Below are 18,211 nucleotides of genomic sequence, written 5' to 3' on the forward strand. Positions count from 1 at the left end.
TTCCTCCCTCGCACAACAATCGGGTGATTTGGGGGAGGTGCTTCGCAGGGCTGGGAGTCCTGCTTCTGGAGCTGCAGCGCGAGTACCAGGAAATTAGCAGAGTGGGCAGGGGGCCTGCCTGCTGTCCAGTCTGCCCGCGCTGTGAACGCCCCGCGGTGGCAGCGCGACACGCCCGCTGGGGACAGGTTTGTGGCTGGATTCCTACTCGGATTCACTGTACGTGCCGGGCAGGGGATGCGGAAGGAGAGGGCACCGAGAGGGTGGTGGGCGGGCAGGAGCCTTGCAGGAGGCCGGTGTGGGCTGGAGTGGTCTTTGCCCGCGTGAAACTCCTTGGTTCCATTTAGCTGCTACGCGCTGGCTTTTCAATCTGTCACCTCCGAAAGGGAGCTGAGCCCCTCCTCCCTTGTAGGTAAGTTTTTCCCTTTGTCAAACTCCGGGAAAGAAACTTGAGAGAGTCAGTCTTGAGTTTAAGTGGTGAGTTACTCATGTTTTATTCTCAAGCCAGAGGAACGTCCACTTTGAATGGGCCCCCTGGAACTTAGGGAGAATAAAAAGGAGGTGCAAGTTGTAGTCATATGTGAAAGTGCTACCGTTGAAGCAACGTCTGTTCACCCTGAGAGTGTGAATTCCTGCAGCCCTGGGCCAAGTTGGCTTTCCCACCGCCGGAAATACAGGAAAAACTTGCTCCTCGTGGTTCACTTTCACAGGCAAGAAAAACACCAGCAAGTCTAATGATAATGAGATAACCACAACGGCCACAGCAGCGGCAAAGTGCAGGAGGACATAGGTTAAACTTTGTAATATTGTAGCCAGCTCCCCAGTCCAGAGGCAGAAGCAGTGGGAAACTCTGATTTGGGAGTTGAGGCCTCTGACAGTATTGCTATCACCGGACTGGGGCAGTGGAGAGAAGGGTGCATGTAAATCTCCCATCTCCTTGTTTCCTTTGAAATAGTCCCAAGGCCTTTTGGTAGTCTGAGCACTCTTATTTTCTCCTTTGCCTTCTGCCTGTTTTCTCTCCAAGGGAATGCCAAGTGGGTTGTAATCAAGCATTGTTGTACGGCAGATGGAAAATTCCCCCAGACCCTCAGGTTACAGCCTTTCAGCCATGTAAGACTAGAGTTCTTAGGGCCTTAGAACCAAGCTACACACACCTTTTGCATCCCCTGGTGGCTTCCTGCCCTGGGAGTTAAGGTAGATTATAATAGGGTTTGTGGTCCTGTGCTGTTTCCAAAATAAGAGGACTATGTGTGTTCGTTGACCATCTTTGGTCATTTTTTTAAAATGACAAATAGTCCAAATTTGAATATTGCTCTGTGGTGGAAAAGTACAGTTTTTCTAAGGGTTTGTTTGAGAGAGGACTTTATTAGTCGCTGAGGCTGGGAAGGGAGGTCAGCACTGGCCCCTGAGAACAGCCTTACCCCACATCCACTCAGATCCCTCAGCATTTTCCTCCCAGCACCTGGGTTCTGAAGTATAGGAGGCCAGGGCTGCAGTCGCCTCAACCCATCCAGAAATTCTAGAATTGATAACCAGCAAAAAGGCCATTGAATCATCTTTTTTCTTTATCTTGTGGTAGCATTCTATTTGTTTTAGAAGGTGAAAAGTTGCGGAGTCATGGCTCCGGAGATGTGTGCCCAGATTTTTTGTGTGTTTCGCAACATTGATGTTGCAAGGCCACCATAAATGAGAACTTTGTCCTTTTTGGCCAAGAGCCTGTAAAGACAAGAGGGATAGTCCATAGTTGAGAGATAGACTCAACTGAATAGATACAATGGGGGTAGGCATGGTGTTGGGTGGGGACGGCAAGGTAGGAAGATGAGATTGGGCAGAAAAAGGCTCCCAGAAAACCAAAGTAGTCTAGAATTCTTAGCCTTGATGGTGGATAGCCCATGATGAGCTGAACACTTAAGAAAACTGGATTCTAGTCTTGGTCCCTCTACTGTGAATTTGGGTCAGATTACTCACAATACCTCTCCAGGCCTCGGTTTCCTTATACCTTAAAGGCAGAGACAAATATTACTTGCTCCGACTACCTTAGAGTTTTCTAGATCAAGTGACATCATGTAAAAGCTTTTTGAAAACTCTAAAATGATCTCCTCAGTGCCTAGGACAGTGCCAAAGTAGGAACTTATTTACCAAATGCTTATATAGCACTTACCAGGTCCGAGTACTTTTCCAAGATTTTCAGACTTTACTCATTTGACACTCACAAGAATCCTGTGAGAAAGGAAGTAAATAAGTCCCCGAGAAGTTAAATCCCCACCAGTAAGTGGCAGAATCTAATTCACCTGGACTCTAGTCTAGTTCCAGAGTCTCTGTGTGCTCAACACTCTTCTCCTTGTCCCTTCAGAGGAGAAGCAGTCACCTCTCCCTTAGGGGACTGAGCCCTACTCTCTGGCCAAAATGATGGAGGTATTCTCTGCTGTGCTGACCCATGATGGACAATGAAAGGAACAGTACACTATACAAATACGACTTATCATTGTAATATTGTATTTTCTTTTTTTAATGTTTATTTATTTATTTTGAGATAGAGAGTGGGGAAGGGACAGAGAGAAGGAGAGAGAGAATCCCAAGCAGGGCTTGCACTGACAATGCAGACCCCGATGTAGGGCCTAATCCCGTAAGCTGTGAGATAATGACTTGATCCGAAATCAAGAGTCAGAGGCTTAACCAACTAAAGCACCCAGGCGCCCCGTAATATTTTATTTTTCATAATTCATAACCAACTTGCATGTTTTGTCTTTTCTTCGATGATTTGTACCTCACTCCTAGAATACTCAAAACACCTAACATTTTACTCTTTTAATTATTAGTACTACTATATTGCTCTCCTCCCTCCTGGCAACCTATTCTAGTAAAAAGCTTTCAGTAATTGCATGTTGACTACAGTGTCCAGCCATGATGTGGGCTCAAGGCAACTTACTGACAAATCAGCTTTGAAAAGAAGTCTAGTCTGGCATCATTTTATTCCATGCTATGAATCACTTCTCTATTTCTTAATGTGTTACCTTCATTATTCCTCACCTGGCCCTCAGGTCTCTGAGAGGTGGTTTGTGGTATGAAATCAGAAGCTTGGCATTGGCCCATTTCCCCAAACCACAGACCTGAGGAGTTCAGCCACATTCTCCGTGTTGGAAAAACTTTGTGTGAGGTGCACTTTCAATGTGTTGTTCACATTTAAAGAAAAAAAACCTCTCATTGCCCTTTTCCTCCAACTGCTGACATCTTTGTGTGCTTTTACCACCAGCTGTTCTGGAAAGCTTCCACTTTTTCTCTACTTTTTCTTAAAAAAAATTTTTTTTTCATGTTTATTTATTTTTGAGAGAGACAGAGTGCGAGCTGGGGATGGGCAGAGAGAGAGGGAGACACAGAATCTGAAGCAGGCTCCAGGCTCTGAGCTGTCAGCACGGAACTGGATGAGGGACTCGGACCCACGAGCTGTGGGATTATGACCTGAGCCAAAGTCGGACGCTTAACTGAGCCACCCAGGCACCCCTCTACTTTTTCAATACCAATTTTCACAAAGGGAAGACCATTCTCTGGGCATTCCACTGCTAAATAAATTTCATTCTGCAAACATTCGTAGAGACCTACAGAAACTGTTTTAGATGTAAAATTATTGTTAAATAACAACAATTCCTACTTGATAAACTTTTCTCAATTTTTTTAAATTAACATTCCTGCTATGTTTCTTCAGATCTCTGTCCAGAGGCTTAGGGATCCCTTATTAAGCTAATTACATGAACTCTGAGGGATAGTGCAGTTTATTCATGACTTCCTCCCCACCCCTGCCCCCACTAGTGGAACAAGATCAGATACGTTAAATGGCACTAAAAGTATTGTCTTGCACTGAGAGCTTATATAACATTCTGTGCTTTCAAGACTATTGATCTGTGGAGGTGGATTAGTTTATTGTATGTATTTGGTTTTGTTTTTTAAATGGGGGCATATAGTTTCTGTTTGCTTAAATCCAAAGTACCTTTTCAGCCTACCTTGTAAAACAGGGGTTACTTGGGAAGCTTTGGTTTCTTTATCTGAAAAATGGGAATAATAGTACCTACCCTGTGGCGTCATTGGAAGAGGAAACAAGATAACAGATGTAAGATGTGCCAACTGGCCACAGAGCAGGCATTCAATCAATGTTAGTTGAATGAGAATTAAACAGTTTGCAGTCTCTCTTTTTTTTATTTTTGAGAGAGATAGAGTGTGAGCAGAGGAGGGGCAGAGAGAGAATCCCAAGCAGGCTTCGGGTTCTGAGCTGTCAGCACAGAGCCCCACGCGGGGCTCAAACTCGTGAACTGCAAGATCATGACCTGAGCTGAAGTTGGGTGCTTAACTGACTGAGCCACCCAGGCACCCCAGCAGTTTGCAGTCTCTTGAAGAAGATAATACAGTGTAGTTAGTGTACAAGATATGAAGTCATAGGCATGGGTTTGCGTCTTAACTTGGCTGCTTAACATCTTGGAGTGACATTTTCTTCATCTATGAAATGGATATAGATATAAGGATTGTAATGGTATAGTTACAAAGATCAAATAATGCATATAAAGTACATGACAGAATTGGACACCTAGTGAGCTCTTACAAAATTAAGCGTATATGTATGTTGTTTCGATCACACTAACAGCAATGCGTAGACACAGGATGACCAGTAACACAGTATAAGAAGAGATATAAATTTATAGATTATTGGTAGATGGATAGAATGATCAGAATTTGATAGATGTCACTCTAATAAGGTGGCATTCAGGGGTTGAGTTTTAAAGGCGGGAGTGGACATTGCGTATAAGAGACAGTACTACATGCCAAGGGTGGATATGAGAAAACATGTGTGTTTATGTGGACAAGATAGAAGAAGCAGATAGCAGGGCTGATCATAGAATGAGAGGACATTAAAGAGAATGGCTACCGGACAGGGTAGGAAATTTAAATTTGAAGCTTTACTTAATCCCTACCCACTTTGACTTCAGTATCACCGGTCTATCTTAGCTTTCCTTCTGAGTACATTCCCAATTATACTTCCAACTCCAGACAGATAGTAACACTCATTGCAATGTGAAGTAACCTGAAGACTTATATAAAGATAATCTTCCTGGGGCATCTGGTGGCTCAGTCAGTTGAACGTCTGGCTTTGGCTCAGGTCATGATCTCACGGTTCATGAGTTCGAGCCCCAAGTCATGCTCCCTGCTGTCATTAAGGATCCTCTGTCCCCTTCTTTCTCTGCCCCTCCTCACTCGTGTGCTCGCTCTCTTTCTCAAAAATAAAATAAAATAGAATAAATTAAATTTAATTTAAAAAATTAAAGATAATCTTTCTTCCCTTATTCCTTCTATGAAAGTACCATCAATGCCAATTCCTTACTTTGCATTTGCCTAGCATTTTGTTTCTAATATCCTGCTTCCCCTTCTTCACTTGTGTTGGTATTGATGATAACCATAATCATGCTGATAATGATGATCATAACAATATAATAAACCTTACTGAGGGTGTTTCATGGGCCAGGTGCTGTGCTAAGTATAAATTTATTCCACATGCTATCTCAATTAAATCCTGGCAACAAACCAGTAAGTTAGGAGCCATTACTATTGCTATCTTATAAATGAAGAATTTCGTTTCAGAGAGGTCGAATCTCTGAACCAAAGTTAACCAAATGGTGGGACTGGAATTCAAATCTTGTAGCCTGGGATCCTAAACACTATTGAAATGGCAAAAAGCTATAAGCTGGGTTTCTAAAGCAGGACATGTATTAGAATTTAGGCATTCCCAATCAAACATTAATGGTGCTACTATGTACATAATTTGATGTTTCTAATGAGATCAGTCCATGAACTCTGGTCTTTGGGGTCCAGCTTGCAGTTTGATGCAAAAATATTATTTTAGTCTCTCTTTATAGAATTTTGCCCATTTATCTTTGCTTCTCATACCCCTACATTTTCATTTTCGCTCCATGCTTGTTTGATATCTTCAAGCTTAATGTTATAGAACTAGAAAACAACCTGATACTATTTATTTTGAAATTGAAAAAAAGATGATTTCTTCTGTGAATAAACCCAAGATCCTTTTTTAAGAACAATATAGTTAATGCTGCAATGTAAGTACATTATGTGACTGTCAAGTTATTTGGGGTATTTATGTCTGCTTTTCCTATCTTGTCTAAAATATTTTTAAGATTCCAGACCAAAATTGAAAAAATGGTTGACCTCACTGAGCTTATGGAAAATGAAGTATTCATGGCCTTTGCTTCCTATACAACGATTATTCTTTCAAAAATGATGTTTATGAGTACTGCAACTGCATTCTTTAGATTGACAAGAAAGGTAAGACATTTAGGGGCGATATTTTCCTTTAAGACTTGAAATTTGGGAAAACAATTTTCTTAATTTACTTTTTTTTTTTTTTGTAAAGCCCAATGGCACATTGTTTAACATTGCAAATGCATTATGCAGTCATTTGGTACAGATGCATCTGATATATTTATGGAACAGGTACTTTCTCCTGGAAACTGCTAAGTGGTTGTTTTCATTGTGGCTTTTACCTTTTGTCATGCTGCTTAGTATATGAGATTCCTGTATTCTATAAGCAGATTCCATGCTTCTTAGTGTATGAGATTCCTGAGATTCCTGTATGTTCCTCATATTAGTATATGAGATTCCTGTAGTATCAAAGTTTTCAAGGAAACGTTCTATAATTTTGGAGTTAATTTTGCCTGCTAGAGTTTAGAAAATAGTCATTTTCCAGACAGTTAACTGGTGTTTTCAGTTCTATGACAGGTGAAGGATATACCTTTGGGGACAGAATTAAGTTCTTATGATTATCAATAGAGTCTTTTATGACTGGGACAAGACATTTGAATTTTGTGTAGTTCCAACTTCTTAAGTAGATGCTATTTCTGCCCAGCATTATAAGAATGTGATTTTTGCCTAAAATGGAGGGTTGGGGAAGGTATTAGAAAGATTTTGGAACATATATCCCGTACTCAAGCAGGGTTTCTAGCACAGTAAGGGGGGTAGAGCAAAGTTACCTTGACAGAGAAACTATTTTCATTGGTGTCGTCCCTCGTCAGCAACTACTTCCTGGAAACACCTATTTCTCTATGAGTGCCTGTCCTGAGTTTTTGTCCAGAGACTTGCTTTTGTCCAGAGCTCACAGTCATCCTTAAGATATTTCCCTGTTACTGTCTTGAGGTATAATTCCTTCCCAAGGACATTTACATTTTAACGCGGGCACACACAGACATGTTTAAGGCTCTAATAGGTCCAGGTGTTAGAGCAGCAAGCAGTAAGGTAGTTGCCTACCACCAACTCCACAGTGTCCTCTAGAAACATGGCACGCAGCATAGCAGAAATGTTCCCCGTCTTATAAGGAAAGGAGAAAGGAACTCACATTTGTGGAATACCAATGATATGTAGCCGTGTGGTGCTCTTGGTATGTGTGAAATCACAGGATCATTTTACATCATCGTTCATATTATCACGGGAAATGAGGGTTAGCCCCCCCTTTTACAGTTGAGGAACTGTAAAATGCACCAAGACGTTATGCACCAATAAAGGGTGATGCTGAGATTCTAATTCAGACTGCTTTAAACTCAAATCTCATGCACCTGCCATTGTAATACATTTGTTTACTTGTTTGAAACATGTTTATTGAACATCTAGTGTGTGCCAGACAGAGCTGACTTCAAGAGCTGATCCTGTATCATGTCCTTTCTCATCAGTTCTCTTCAACATCTTAATCTGAAATAAATGTTTATATCATGTTAAGAAAAATATTATAATATTTATGGATTTCTAAGTGTAAATTAGGCTAATTTTGTAGTTCATGTTTTTCTTTGCTTTGAATTATTAAGCAGTGGAGCATACTTAAATATTTCTTAAATGCATTTTTCAAGTTTCAAGGGATGGGGAAATCATATCAAAGAGCGTAATCATTGCAGGAAGAAATAAATGAATATATGCCGTAGAACATGTCCTTTATAGGAATGCAATTCAACTTCTTATATTTCACTATATTATTCAACCCAAAGTGTTAATTCATCAAAAGAAAAGAGATACACATATCCTAACAAAGTACAAAATACATTTCCTGCCTCTCACTCTTTTATGTTTCTTGCCCGTTCTCTAACATCCTTGGCTGGTAAACTTACAACTTTCCTATGGACCAGTCAGTTGGAAATGTTAATACCCTTGAGAGAAGTTATATCAACATCACTGTGAAAAAAAATGCCAATTCACCATAATAATAGTCAATGATAACTTAAAATTATGCTCTCTTTTCCCTTTTTGGTTCCTTTTTGCTATTTTTATACACTGGTTTTTATTTAAGTCCCTATTTATGCTTTTCTTTAAAAAAATTTTTGGACTGTTAATAAAAATGAAGATTTAAAGTATAGACCCTTACTTGTGCTTGAGCTCTGAATTTTTTCCTAAGGGCCAATCTGGATGCCTGTATTTCTTCTGTTAAAATCCAAATAACTTATCAGGTAGAATACTCACCTGTTATTTGGTATTTGAACAGCATTTTTTATTCCTTGGTATTTGGAATAGGCTTTTGCCAACCCAGAAGACTGTGCAGGCTTTGGCAAAGGAGAGAATGCCAAGAAATATCTTCGGACAGATGACAAAGTGGAACGTGTGCGAAGGTAAACACACTGCCTCCTGAAATTATCTATTTTATCAAAGAGTTTTGGTCAAGGAGCTCAGTGAGATGTTGAGGGTCATAAGAAGAGGGAAAAGCAGTCATCTTATATAGTCCATATAATAATTATGGAAAATTGGGATGTAGAAGTCTCCAACTCTCACTGCAATTGTACATGTTGCCAATTTCCTACTTTGTTGGGGTTAATAACTTTGTTCTGTGTAGGGATTTTTCGAAAGTAGTTACAGGTAGGAGGTAAAATGAGGATAGTAGATTCTTGTGTTTTGTCATCTTTCTCTAGAGTTGAGAGTGTCAGCTTGTGTGAAAGGTTGAAGATACTTTTGCATAAGACTCAAAATGTGGGTGGGTGACTCAGTCAGTTAAGTGTCTGACTCAATTTTGGCTCAGGTCATGATCTCACTGTTTGTGACATGGAGCCCCATGTCGGGCTCTGCACTGACAGCATGGAGCCTGCTTGGGATTCTCTCTCTCTCTCTCTCTCTCTCTCTCTCTCTCTCTCTGCCCCTCCTCGTCTCATACACACTCACTCTCTAGCTCTCTCTCAAAATAAATTAAAAAAAATTGAAAAAACAAGACTCAGAATATGAACATGGGAAATCTTGCCCTTCTTTCTCTCTGTCCTTTGTAGGTATTATGTTTAATGCACTGAGAATTCAATAAACAATGAAAAGCAATAAGGCAAGATACCATTCACGCAGGTTCCTAGTATAATTAATATATATATACATATACATATCTATATATAGATAGATAATTAATATACTTAGATCTATAATATACTTAAAGCATCCAGGTGTCCCTGGATGATCTATCCATTGTTGAAAGTGGGGTATTAAAATCCCCTACTATTATTACTATATTGTCATTTCTCCCTTTTGGTCTGTTAATATTTGCTTTATATATTTAGATGCTTCTATGATAGGTGTATAAATATTTACTAATGTTATATCCTCTGGATGAATTGACCTCCTTCATCATTATATAATGGCTTTCTTTATCTCTTATAATCTTTAGCTTGAAGCCTGTTTTGTCTGATATAAGTGTAGCTATTCCTGCTTTCTTTTGTGTTCCATTTCCATGGAATATCTTTTTCCATCCCTTCACTTTCAGTCTTTGTGTCCTTAAAGCAGAAATGAGTCTCTTGTAGGCAGCATCTAGTTTTATCTTGTTTGTTTTTTTTATCCATTCATTCTGTATCTTTTGTTATAGTTATTTATACTACTTTCGTCTTTTAGTCTTTTCTTTTTTAATTTTTTTTTTAGTGTTTAATTTTGAAAGAGAGAGAGAGACAGAGCACGAGCAGGGGAAGGGAAGAGGGAGAGGGAGACACAGAATCTGAAGCAGGGTCCAGGCTCTGAGCTGTCAGCACAGAGACCGACATGGGGCTCAAACCTACAGACCATGAGATAATGACCTGAGCTGAAGTCGGTCGCTTAACCGACTGAGCCACCCAGGTGCCTGTCTTTTAGTCTTTATAGTAGAGTTATGTGATTTACCCACCATCATTACATTAGTATATTTTGAATTTAATTATATTTGCTTTTACTGATGAGTTTTATACTTTCATACAATTTTCTTCTAATTGCTGTCCTTTTGTTTCAGCTTAGAGAACACCCTTTAATATTTCTAGCTGCTTTAGTGGTGGTGAACACTTTCAGCTTTTATTTGGAAAACTCTTATCTCTTCTTCAATCTGAAGGACAACTTTGTCAGGTATAGGATTCCTGATGGCAGGTTTTTTATTGTTGTTGTTGTTGTTGTTGTTGTTTTCTTTTAAAATGGTAGAATATATCATCCACTCCCTTCTGCCTTGTAGTTTCTGGTAAAAAATATTCTGATAGTCTTATAGGGTTCCTTTGTATAAAACAACCTGCTTTTCTCTTGCTGGTTTTAAGAGTCTCTCCTGTCTTTAACTTTTGGTAATTTACTTATAATGTGTTTCAGTGTGGGTCTCTTTGGATTCATATTTTTTTTTAGTTTCTGAGGTTCCTGTATCTGGATATCTGTTTATTTCTCCAGGTTAGGGAAGGTGTTAACCATTATTTTTTGGGCTAAGCTTTTCACCCTCTTCTACTTCTGGGACCTCCATAATACATACATACATACATACATAAAATTAATCTTTTTAATTATATTCCATAAGTTCCATAAACTATATTTACTTTTTCATTATTTTTTTTTCTTTTTGTGCCTATAATTGGATGAATTCCACTGCTATGTCTTCAAGTTTACTGATCCTTTATTCTACTTGATCTAGTCTGTTGATGAACCACTCTATTGAATTTTTAAATTCAGTTACTGTATTCTTCTGCTCTGTGTTTTCTTTTAGGCACTTTTTAATATTTTCTATTTCTGTTGTAAATCTTGCTTTGTTCATGCATTTCTTTCCTGACCTTAGTGAGCATCTTATGATCATTATTTTGAACTCTGTATTAAGTAAATCTAGTTATTTCTGTTTCATTAAGATCTGTTCCTGTAGATTTATCTTGTTCTTTGGTTTGAAACATATTCTTCTGTTTTTTCGTCTTCCTTGGCACTGTGTTGGTTTCTGTGCATTAGATAAAACAACCACTTCTCTCAGTCTTGACAGAGTGGTCTCATGTAGGAAATGAACCTTGTCAATTATCCTAGCCTGAGCCCTGTTGTCTCTCAGACCTTCGTGACAGTCCAAGCTGCCGTCTTTGTTTTTACTGGCTCCCAATAGTTCAAGGTATGTCAAGATTTGTCAAGTGTTCCAAAGGGAGGATCACAGTCAACATTTGAATATAGGCTAATTGGAAGCTGGACATTTAAGTAACAGCTGGGAAAGTATGTAGTTATGCCCCTTCTAAGGAGATACTGGGTTTGGGCATTTTAGTCAACTCCATCTGTGCTGGGCCTGCGTATAGCCATGTGGACAGATAGCCGAAGTGACTGCTTGAGCTTGTGGAGAACTGATTCTTTGCTATGTTTTGTGGGAATAAAATCTAACTAACTAACTCGTGACTGTTAGTGCTGATCAGGGCCAGGTGACCCAGGGACCCCTCCCTAGGACTGCAGCCATAAAAGTTGGAGTGCACACATGTGTATAAACTCCTTCCAGGGAGATAGTGGTGACTGGGATCAAGCTAGAGAGAGAAGACCAGGGAGGTATCCGCCGGCTTCCCTGGTTTCTACAAAGGATCAAAGACTGAACCTAGATAGAAGTGTGCTGATGCTTAGGCAGTAGATTTCAAAGTATGTAGTTGCAGACCTTTAAGAGAAAGACTGGGAGATGGACAGTTTTGCCTGCTCCCTCTGTGCTGACACACAAGTCTTGTACATCCCTTAACTTCTCTATTTTATTTGTTGTAAGTCTCGTGGGTCTTTGAGATGCAATCCTCAGTAATTTTCAGAGCAAGATATTTTAGGGGTTCTGTCCTGGGGTGAGAGTCTTAAATGTTTGGGCACTAAATGTGAAGTCCAAACCCACTCCTCCTCAGGAAGAAGCTGGGAGTTGGAAATTCCCTCTCAGTTGTGTGACAGTAAGCTGGGGGTAGGGTTTATGGCAAGACTGTGTCTCAGCCTTAAAGATGGGTATTGTTCAATGTCTAGGAGTCACGCAGTTGTTTTCTGGATTTCTTTCAGATGTAATTACTTTGTGTGGAGCTCTACATTTGATGTGGCTGTGGAAGGGAGGGAGTTCAGGAGCCTCCTGTGTTACCATCTTGGCTGTCCCTTTTTCACCCACAGAATTTTTGTTGTTGTTGGGATTCTATTACTGATCTATTAATTACCGTGTCCTAACACTGAAACATCAAAGTTATATATCAATTTCTCATTTAGTGTATTCTTTTTTCTTTTTTTTAATGTTTATTTATTTTTGAGAGAGAGAGATACAGAGCATGAGCAGGGAAGGGACAGAGAGAGGGATACACTGAATCTGAAGCAGGCTCCAGGCTCTGAGCTGTCAGCACAGAGCCTAACACAGGGCTGAGGCTCACAAACCACAAGGTCATGACCTGAGCTGAAGTCGGATGCTCAATTGACTGAGCTACCCAGGCGCCCCACATCTAGTATTTTCTTTTTTTTTTTTTTTTAATTTTTTTTTCAACATTTATTTATTTTTGGGACAGAGAGAGACAGAGCATGAACGGGGGAGGGGCAGAGAGAGAAGGAGACACAGAATCGGAAACAGGCTCCAGGCTCTGAGCCATCAGCCCAGAGGCTGACGCGGGGCTCGAACTCACGGACCGCGAGATCGTGACCTGGCTGAAGTCGGACGCTTAACCGACTGCGCCACCCAGGCGCCCCAAGTATTTTCTAATGCTCATCCACACATGGTGCAATTCTAGGCACATTTCAAGGAATAAGTAAACTTATATAAAATTAAAGAAACAATGAAGTGTTTTCACAACCATACTCAAACATACAGATAGTTAGTTTTGTGGCGAATAGTTAAGATAGGAAACATCATGAGTATAGCTGATGGCACCACTTCTGTTTGGTGAATATGAAGAGTGAAATGGATACTGAAATAAGAAAAATTTACTTCTGTAATTCAGATATCAGTTAGAATCTCTAGTCCCTTTAGGATCTAGATCATATTTACATTATCACATTTTTGATTCCCAGTGAGAGTCTGAAACCTCTCCCAAGATTTCTGCAGATTCCCTGTCAGTCTGGTCCCTACATTTGTGCGTGTTTCCATTGTCTACGTTTTGTGAGACTAGCATAAACTTGGCTCTTTCCTCAACTCTCGACAAACCAACTTAAGAAATGTGGCTAAAATAGACTTGACTAAATTGAGTCACGTTACGGCAACGCAAATGTTTCAAGCTGTAGGTTAGACAGAGCTCTGACGGTGTCCTTCAGCAGCCTCTCCCTGGGAAGTTGCACTGTACCTTCTTTGCTTCGGATGATGCCCAGCAGGACATCATTTTGCAGGCTCTGCTTTTGCCTCATGCATTCTCTTGTTCTACCAGTACCAAAATGAAATTCACATTTTTTTCTTATGCAAAAATTCAATCCCAAGTTATTTATTAAACAAGAATGTTTTTGTTCTAAGAAGTCTGTGCTAGATAGCGTGAATAAAATTTTAGCCTCTGCTTCACTTAGTTATATATTTGTTAAGTTAACAGTCCTGCAGAGTAAATCAGCCAGTCTTAAAAATGGACTGTGTGTCTGGGGCGCCTGGGTGGCGCAGTCGGTTAAGCGTCCGACTTCAGCCAGGTCACGATCTTGCCGTCCGTGAGTTCGAGCCCCGCGTCGGGCTCTGGGCTGATGGCTCAGAGCCTGGAGCCTGTTTCCGATTCTGTGTCTCCCTCTCTCTCTGCCCCTCCCCTGTTCATGCTCTGTCTCTCTCTGTCCCAAAAATAAATAAACGTTGAAAAAAAAAATTAAAAAAAAAATAAAAATAAAAAAAAATGGACTGTGTCAAGCGTGTGGATCTAAAATAGTTTCAGGACAGAGAATCAACGTGAAAATTTCAAACTGTATCAGAAAATTATAAGTGTTATGGTGAAAAAGAATAAACTTTAGAAAAGGTGAGTAATGCTTTGTGGAGTTACTAACACCACCAAAAAGACAGTAAGCAGTTTAAAACTTTGTCTTTACCTTTTTGTACCTCCCTTCTAGAGAAGGTAATCACATCCATGATGCTAATCATGACCCTATACTCATAACATTGCCCGGGACTTGAAAGTGATAACAATTAGACTCTCAATAGCATTAGTAAGTTTGAAGGGAGGATCCAAGTGTCATGTGTGAAAGCTTAATAAAAGATATTTTATTATGAGATTTTAGATTCTTCCCCACTTTCCCTTCCCATTCCCACCCCCCATACCCATTGTACTTCTAGAGGAGAAAGCCATTATTGAAGCTGATCTTCTAGTCAGGTTGTCAATAACCATTGACCTTAGTTCTGAAAGGAGTCAGTATCCTTAGAGATGCAGCGACTGTGTGCACAGCGCCCCCTGGTGATCAGACACTGGGTTTTCAGTGTGGAGACAGGAGAAAGAGTCTCCAAGAAAGACTGTTGGGTTTCCTGTTGTAATTTTTGAGACTTTATCGACCCCACCAAAAAGTTTCTAGTAACAATTCGCCATTGGAGATACTTTGCAGATAAAGATTTTCCAGAATCTCCCCATTTCATTTTTAACCTTGACTTTTTTTTTCTTTTCATTACTTCCACATGTAAAGCTATTTCTATTAGTATAGAAATATGTAAATTTCCACATGTAAATCCAATGTCAGGGACTGAGTGGGGCTACAAATGAAGTGAAATGAAGTATGCTTTCAGTATGCAATACTGAAAAAATTGATATCGATGACATGTGGGACAAATAATTAAAAACATAAAGTAATATGTCTTGGAAATGTTAAGATAAATGAATGGCTTAAAGTAAGTTACTTGCATTTGGGCAGACAGAAATCAGTGATGATTAGAAAACATTTTACATATGTATTTATTTAATTCTATCTCACCATGTTCTGGAAAGAATTTGAGACCATATATACATTCAATACAAGATAAAAGGAAAGTTGCAAGGTAATCAGAGCAGCTGGAGAAATAAAGGGTACCATTCAAAAGGAAAAGAAGGAAGGCTTGGCTTTGGTATATAGGGAAAGGAGAGATGTTTAGAATATACTGCTTTCAAAGGCAGAGAATCCCCTTTCACTCAGAGTGCTTAATCAAGTCTAGGTGATACTCACTGGGGATTCTGCTAAGGGACTGATGCATGGGCTAGGAGTTGACCTAGATGGCTTCCCTTCTGGCCCCAGTGCATGAACAAAGCATTCACTGAGACATTATTGTGTGTGTATCACTGTCACTGCTTCTATTGGGATAATATAAAAGAGCTTTAAGACTGATATTCCTGAAAGTGCAAAGTGTCTTCGTTATTATATGTTGAGATACACTAATAATAGAAACAAAAATAATGATATGTTAAATAAAAGCCAGATGGTTAAAGGCAAGGCAATTTAAACAAAAATGAAATAAATACACATTTAAAAAATCCGTTTAGTTTTAAAAGAAATGGAAAAATGAATATATGTCTACTGATTTTGAAAGTAGTGTTTTGCTAATTTCCCACAGAGCTCACCTGAATGACCTTGAAAACATTGTGCCATTTCTTGGTATTGGCCTTCTGTATTCCTTGAGTGGTCCAGATCTCTCTACAGCCATCCTGCACTTCAGACTCTTTGTTGGAGCACGGATCTACCACACAGTCGCGTATTTGACACCCCTTCCCCAGCCAAATCGTGCTTTGGCTTTCTTTCTTGGCTACGGAGTTACTTTTTCAATGGCTTACAGGTTGCTAAAGAGTAGATTGTACCTGTAAGGAGAATCCTACAACTCATCATCCAGTTATTTTCTAAGAATTCTGTACTTCCAATTTATGATGATTTTTTTTTTTTTTTAGATTTTAAGTGGGAGGGGAGCAGAGAAATTTAGATGGGGCAAACAGCGTGAATATTAACATGACCAATATCCTTTATTCTTATGCTTGTACTGAAATTTTAACACAATTCTTAAGTCTTTTGATTTCCTATTTAAGTGCCTTGTGATAAATTCAGATTATAATTTGTAACATTCATTCAACATTTAATATTTTAAATCTATAAAAAGGGTGAGTATATGTATGATACCCCTGAATTGCAATATTGCTGAAACAGACACGAAATAAAGAATTTGAAGAATAGTTTAATTTGGTTTAATTTTTCCCATCTTATATTTTCAAAAGTTTTAAACCTACAGGAAAGTGGAAAAGTAGTACAATGCTCCTTTATATATGTTTCACCCAAGTTTACCAACTGTTAACATTTTTCTTACTTGCTTTCACTCTCTCACTCAATGTTTTTTTCTGAATCATTTCAAAGTAGGTTGCAGAAATCATGATACTTCACTTCTAAATACTTCAACATGTATCTCCTATGAATAAGACAATCTCCAAATAAGTGCAATATCATGATCACACACAAGAAATTTAACATTAATATAATAATGTTATATATAATTCATTTCTAAATTTCCCTGATTTTCCTAATAACGTCCTTTATAACTGCTATAGTTTTGATCCAGGAATCAAACAAGGACCACACAAGCATTTTGTTATTGTTTCTATTTAGTTTTCAATGAAATTGAAGAGTTCTTTCATTTTCTTTTCTTTTCTTTCTTTTTTTTTTTTTTTTGTCTTTAATAACATTGACATTTTTTTGAGGAGTAAATGCTCGTTTTACGGGATGAACCTTAATCTGACTTTATTTTTCTATTGTTTTCTTGTTCTTATATTCAGATTAAACATTTTTGGTGACGCTGTGTCTTCCACATTACAACATATCAATAAGCATATGATGTCAGTTTGCCCTGTTAATTGGTGTTGTTCAATTTGATCAACTTAGTAAGGTTGTATCAACCATATTTGTCCATTGTAAAGATATCTTTTTATTTTTGTAATCATACATGGGGACAAATTGACACTACCCAAATACTGTTTTCCTATAAACTTTCACCCAATGGGTTGAGCATTCTAATAATGCTGTTTGGTTTCCACATAAAAATATCAATATATACATATAAAAATTCATGAAATATATATAAGTATACAAACATATAAACCATATAAATCCACACAGATTTAGATTTTTAAATGGAATTATGTGTACTTAATATCTTATAATAAAGGATGAACTTCTAAAATATCAATATTACACTTGCCACTAAATTTATATTATTAGTTTTGCTATCTCTTGATTAGTCTCAACTATAAATACATATTTCTTAAAAAAAGTGCTTTTAGTGGCTCTCATAATTGTTCATTCAGGTTTACCGCACAAGAGAATATCATTGTGTAATATTTTAGGTCTCATAATTTGAGCAACTCTTAAGTACATAAACAGAAACTGTTGGCCTATGGAGAATTCTGTACAAGTTTCTTTTTACTTTTTTTTTTTTCTATTTAAAAGCAGCTTGGGCATAGCATGGGTCTTGGCTTCAGAAAAGCTTGTGGTGTAATTAATGGAAAAGTCCATGAGCTTAGAAGTGAAAGGCCCAAAGTTCAAGGATTGGATCTACCTGCATAAACACACACACACACACACACACTCTCTCTCTCTCTCTCTCTCTCCCTGCTCTTTGGATTTGGATAACCTATTTACCCTGTCTGAGCTTCATTTTCCTCAAATTTTTTGTGAGATTTTTTAAAGGTCTAATGATCTCTGTGTGTGGAGCCTATTAAAAAATACTTTCTAAACAATTAAGTGTTCTCCATGTGAAAAATTATCTGAGTAATCTATCAGGCTTAATGATTCAGTTAGCTGAAGTTTTCTTAGCTTCATGTGAGATCTTTAACCATGGTCATTCTTCTCTTTGTTTTTTTTAAATTTCTACTTCCCTAGTAATGCTTCTCAGAGTATTAGCTGAGTAGACTGTGGTTATCATAATGGTTATCCATTCAGTTACTAATATTTGATACCCATCACTAAACTGTTAGGACAAAAAAAAAGATGTTTAAGTTTTATATTCTCAGAGGCATAAGAACTATGTGTATGTGCAGAAAACACTTAAGAAAAAATGAAAATGTCCAGAAAT

General features: G+C 38.5%; 1 protein-coding gene across 8 annotated transcripts; it reads left to right on the forward strand.

The window, feature by feature from the left end:
• Positions 1-51: 51 nt before the first annotated feature.
• MGST1 (microsomal glutathione S-transferase 1) lies at positions 52-16,322 on the forward strand. 8 transcript variants are annotated; one of them, XM_045466560.1, is made up of 5 exons: positions 52-185; positions 2,351-2,484; positions 6,174-6,321; positions 8,548-8,642; positions 15,716-16,322. In XM_045466560.1, the coding sequence occupies exons 2-5, from the start codon at positions 2,435-2,437 to the stop codon at positions 15,960-15,962; spliced, it is 540 nt and encodes a 179-aa protein (XP_045322516.1). In that variant the 5' UTR covers positions 52-185; positions 2,351-2,434; the 3' UTR covers positions 15,963-16,322. The 8 variants fall into 8 exon arrangements, with proteins under 8 accessions (XP_045322516.1, XP_045322521.1, XP_045322517.1 ...); XM_045466565.1 differs by lacking the exon at positions 2,351-2,484 and adding an exon at positions 3,039-3,154 and having other exon boundaries at positions 60-185; XM_045466563.1 differs by lacking the exon at positions 2,351-2,484 and adding an exon at positions 3,039-3,154 and having other exon boundaries at positions 80-216.
• Positions 16,323-18,211: the final 1,889 nt, after the last annotated feature.

The sequence above is a fragment of the Leopardus geoffroyi genome, chromosome B4 (assembly GCF_018350155.1).
Source record: "Leopardus geoffroyi isolate Oge1 chromosome B4, O.geoffroyi_Oge1_pat1.0, whole genome shotgun sequence".
Classification (NCBI taxonomy): Eukaryota; Metazoa; Chordata; class Mammalia; order Carnivora; family Felidae; genus Leopardus; species Leopardus geoffroyi.

What these genes read in the sequence shown, in the direction of transcription:
- MGST1 (XM_045466560.1), top strand. Translation starts at nt 2,435, where the DNA reads ATGATGGACAATGAAAGGAACAGTACACTATACAAATACGACTTATCA. An exon ending in TACAAATACGACTTATCATT is followed by an intron (nt 2,485 to 6,173) that starts GTAATATTGTAT and finishes AATATTTTTAAG; the next exon opens with ATTCCAGACCAAAATTGAAA. An exon ending in TCTTTAGATTGACAAGAAAG is followed by an intron (nt 6,322 to 8,547) that starts GTAAGACATTTA and finishes TATTTGGAATAG; the next exon opens with GCTTTTGCCAACCCAGAAGA.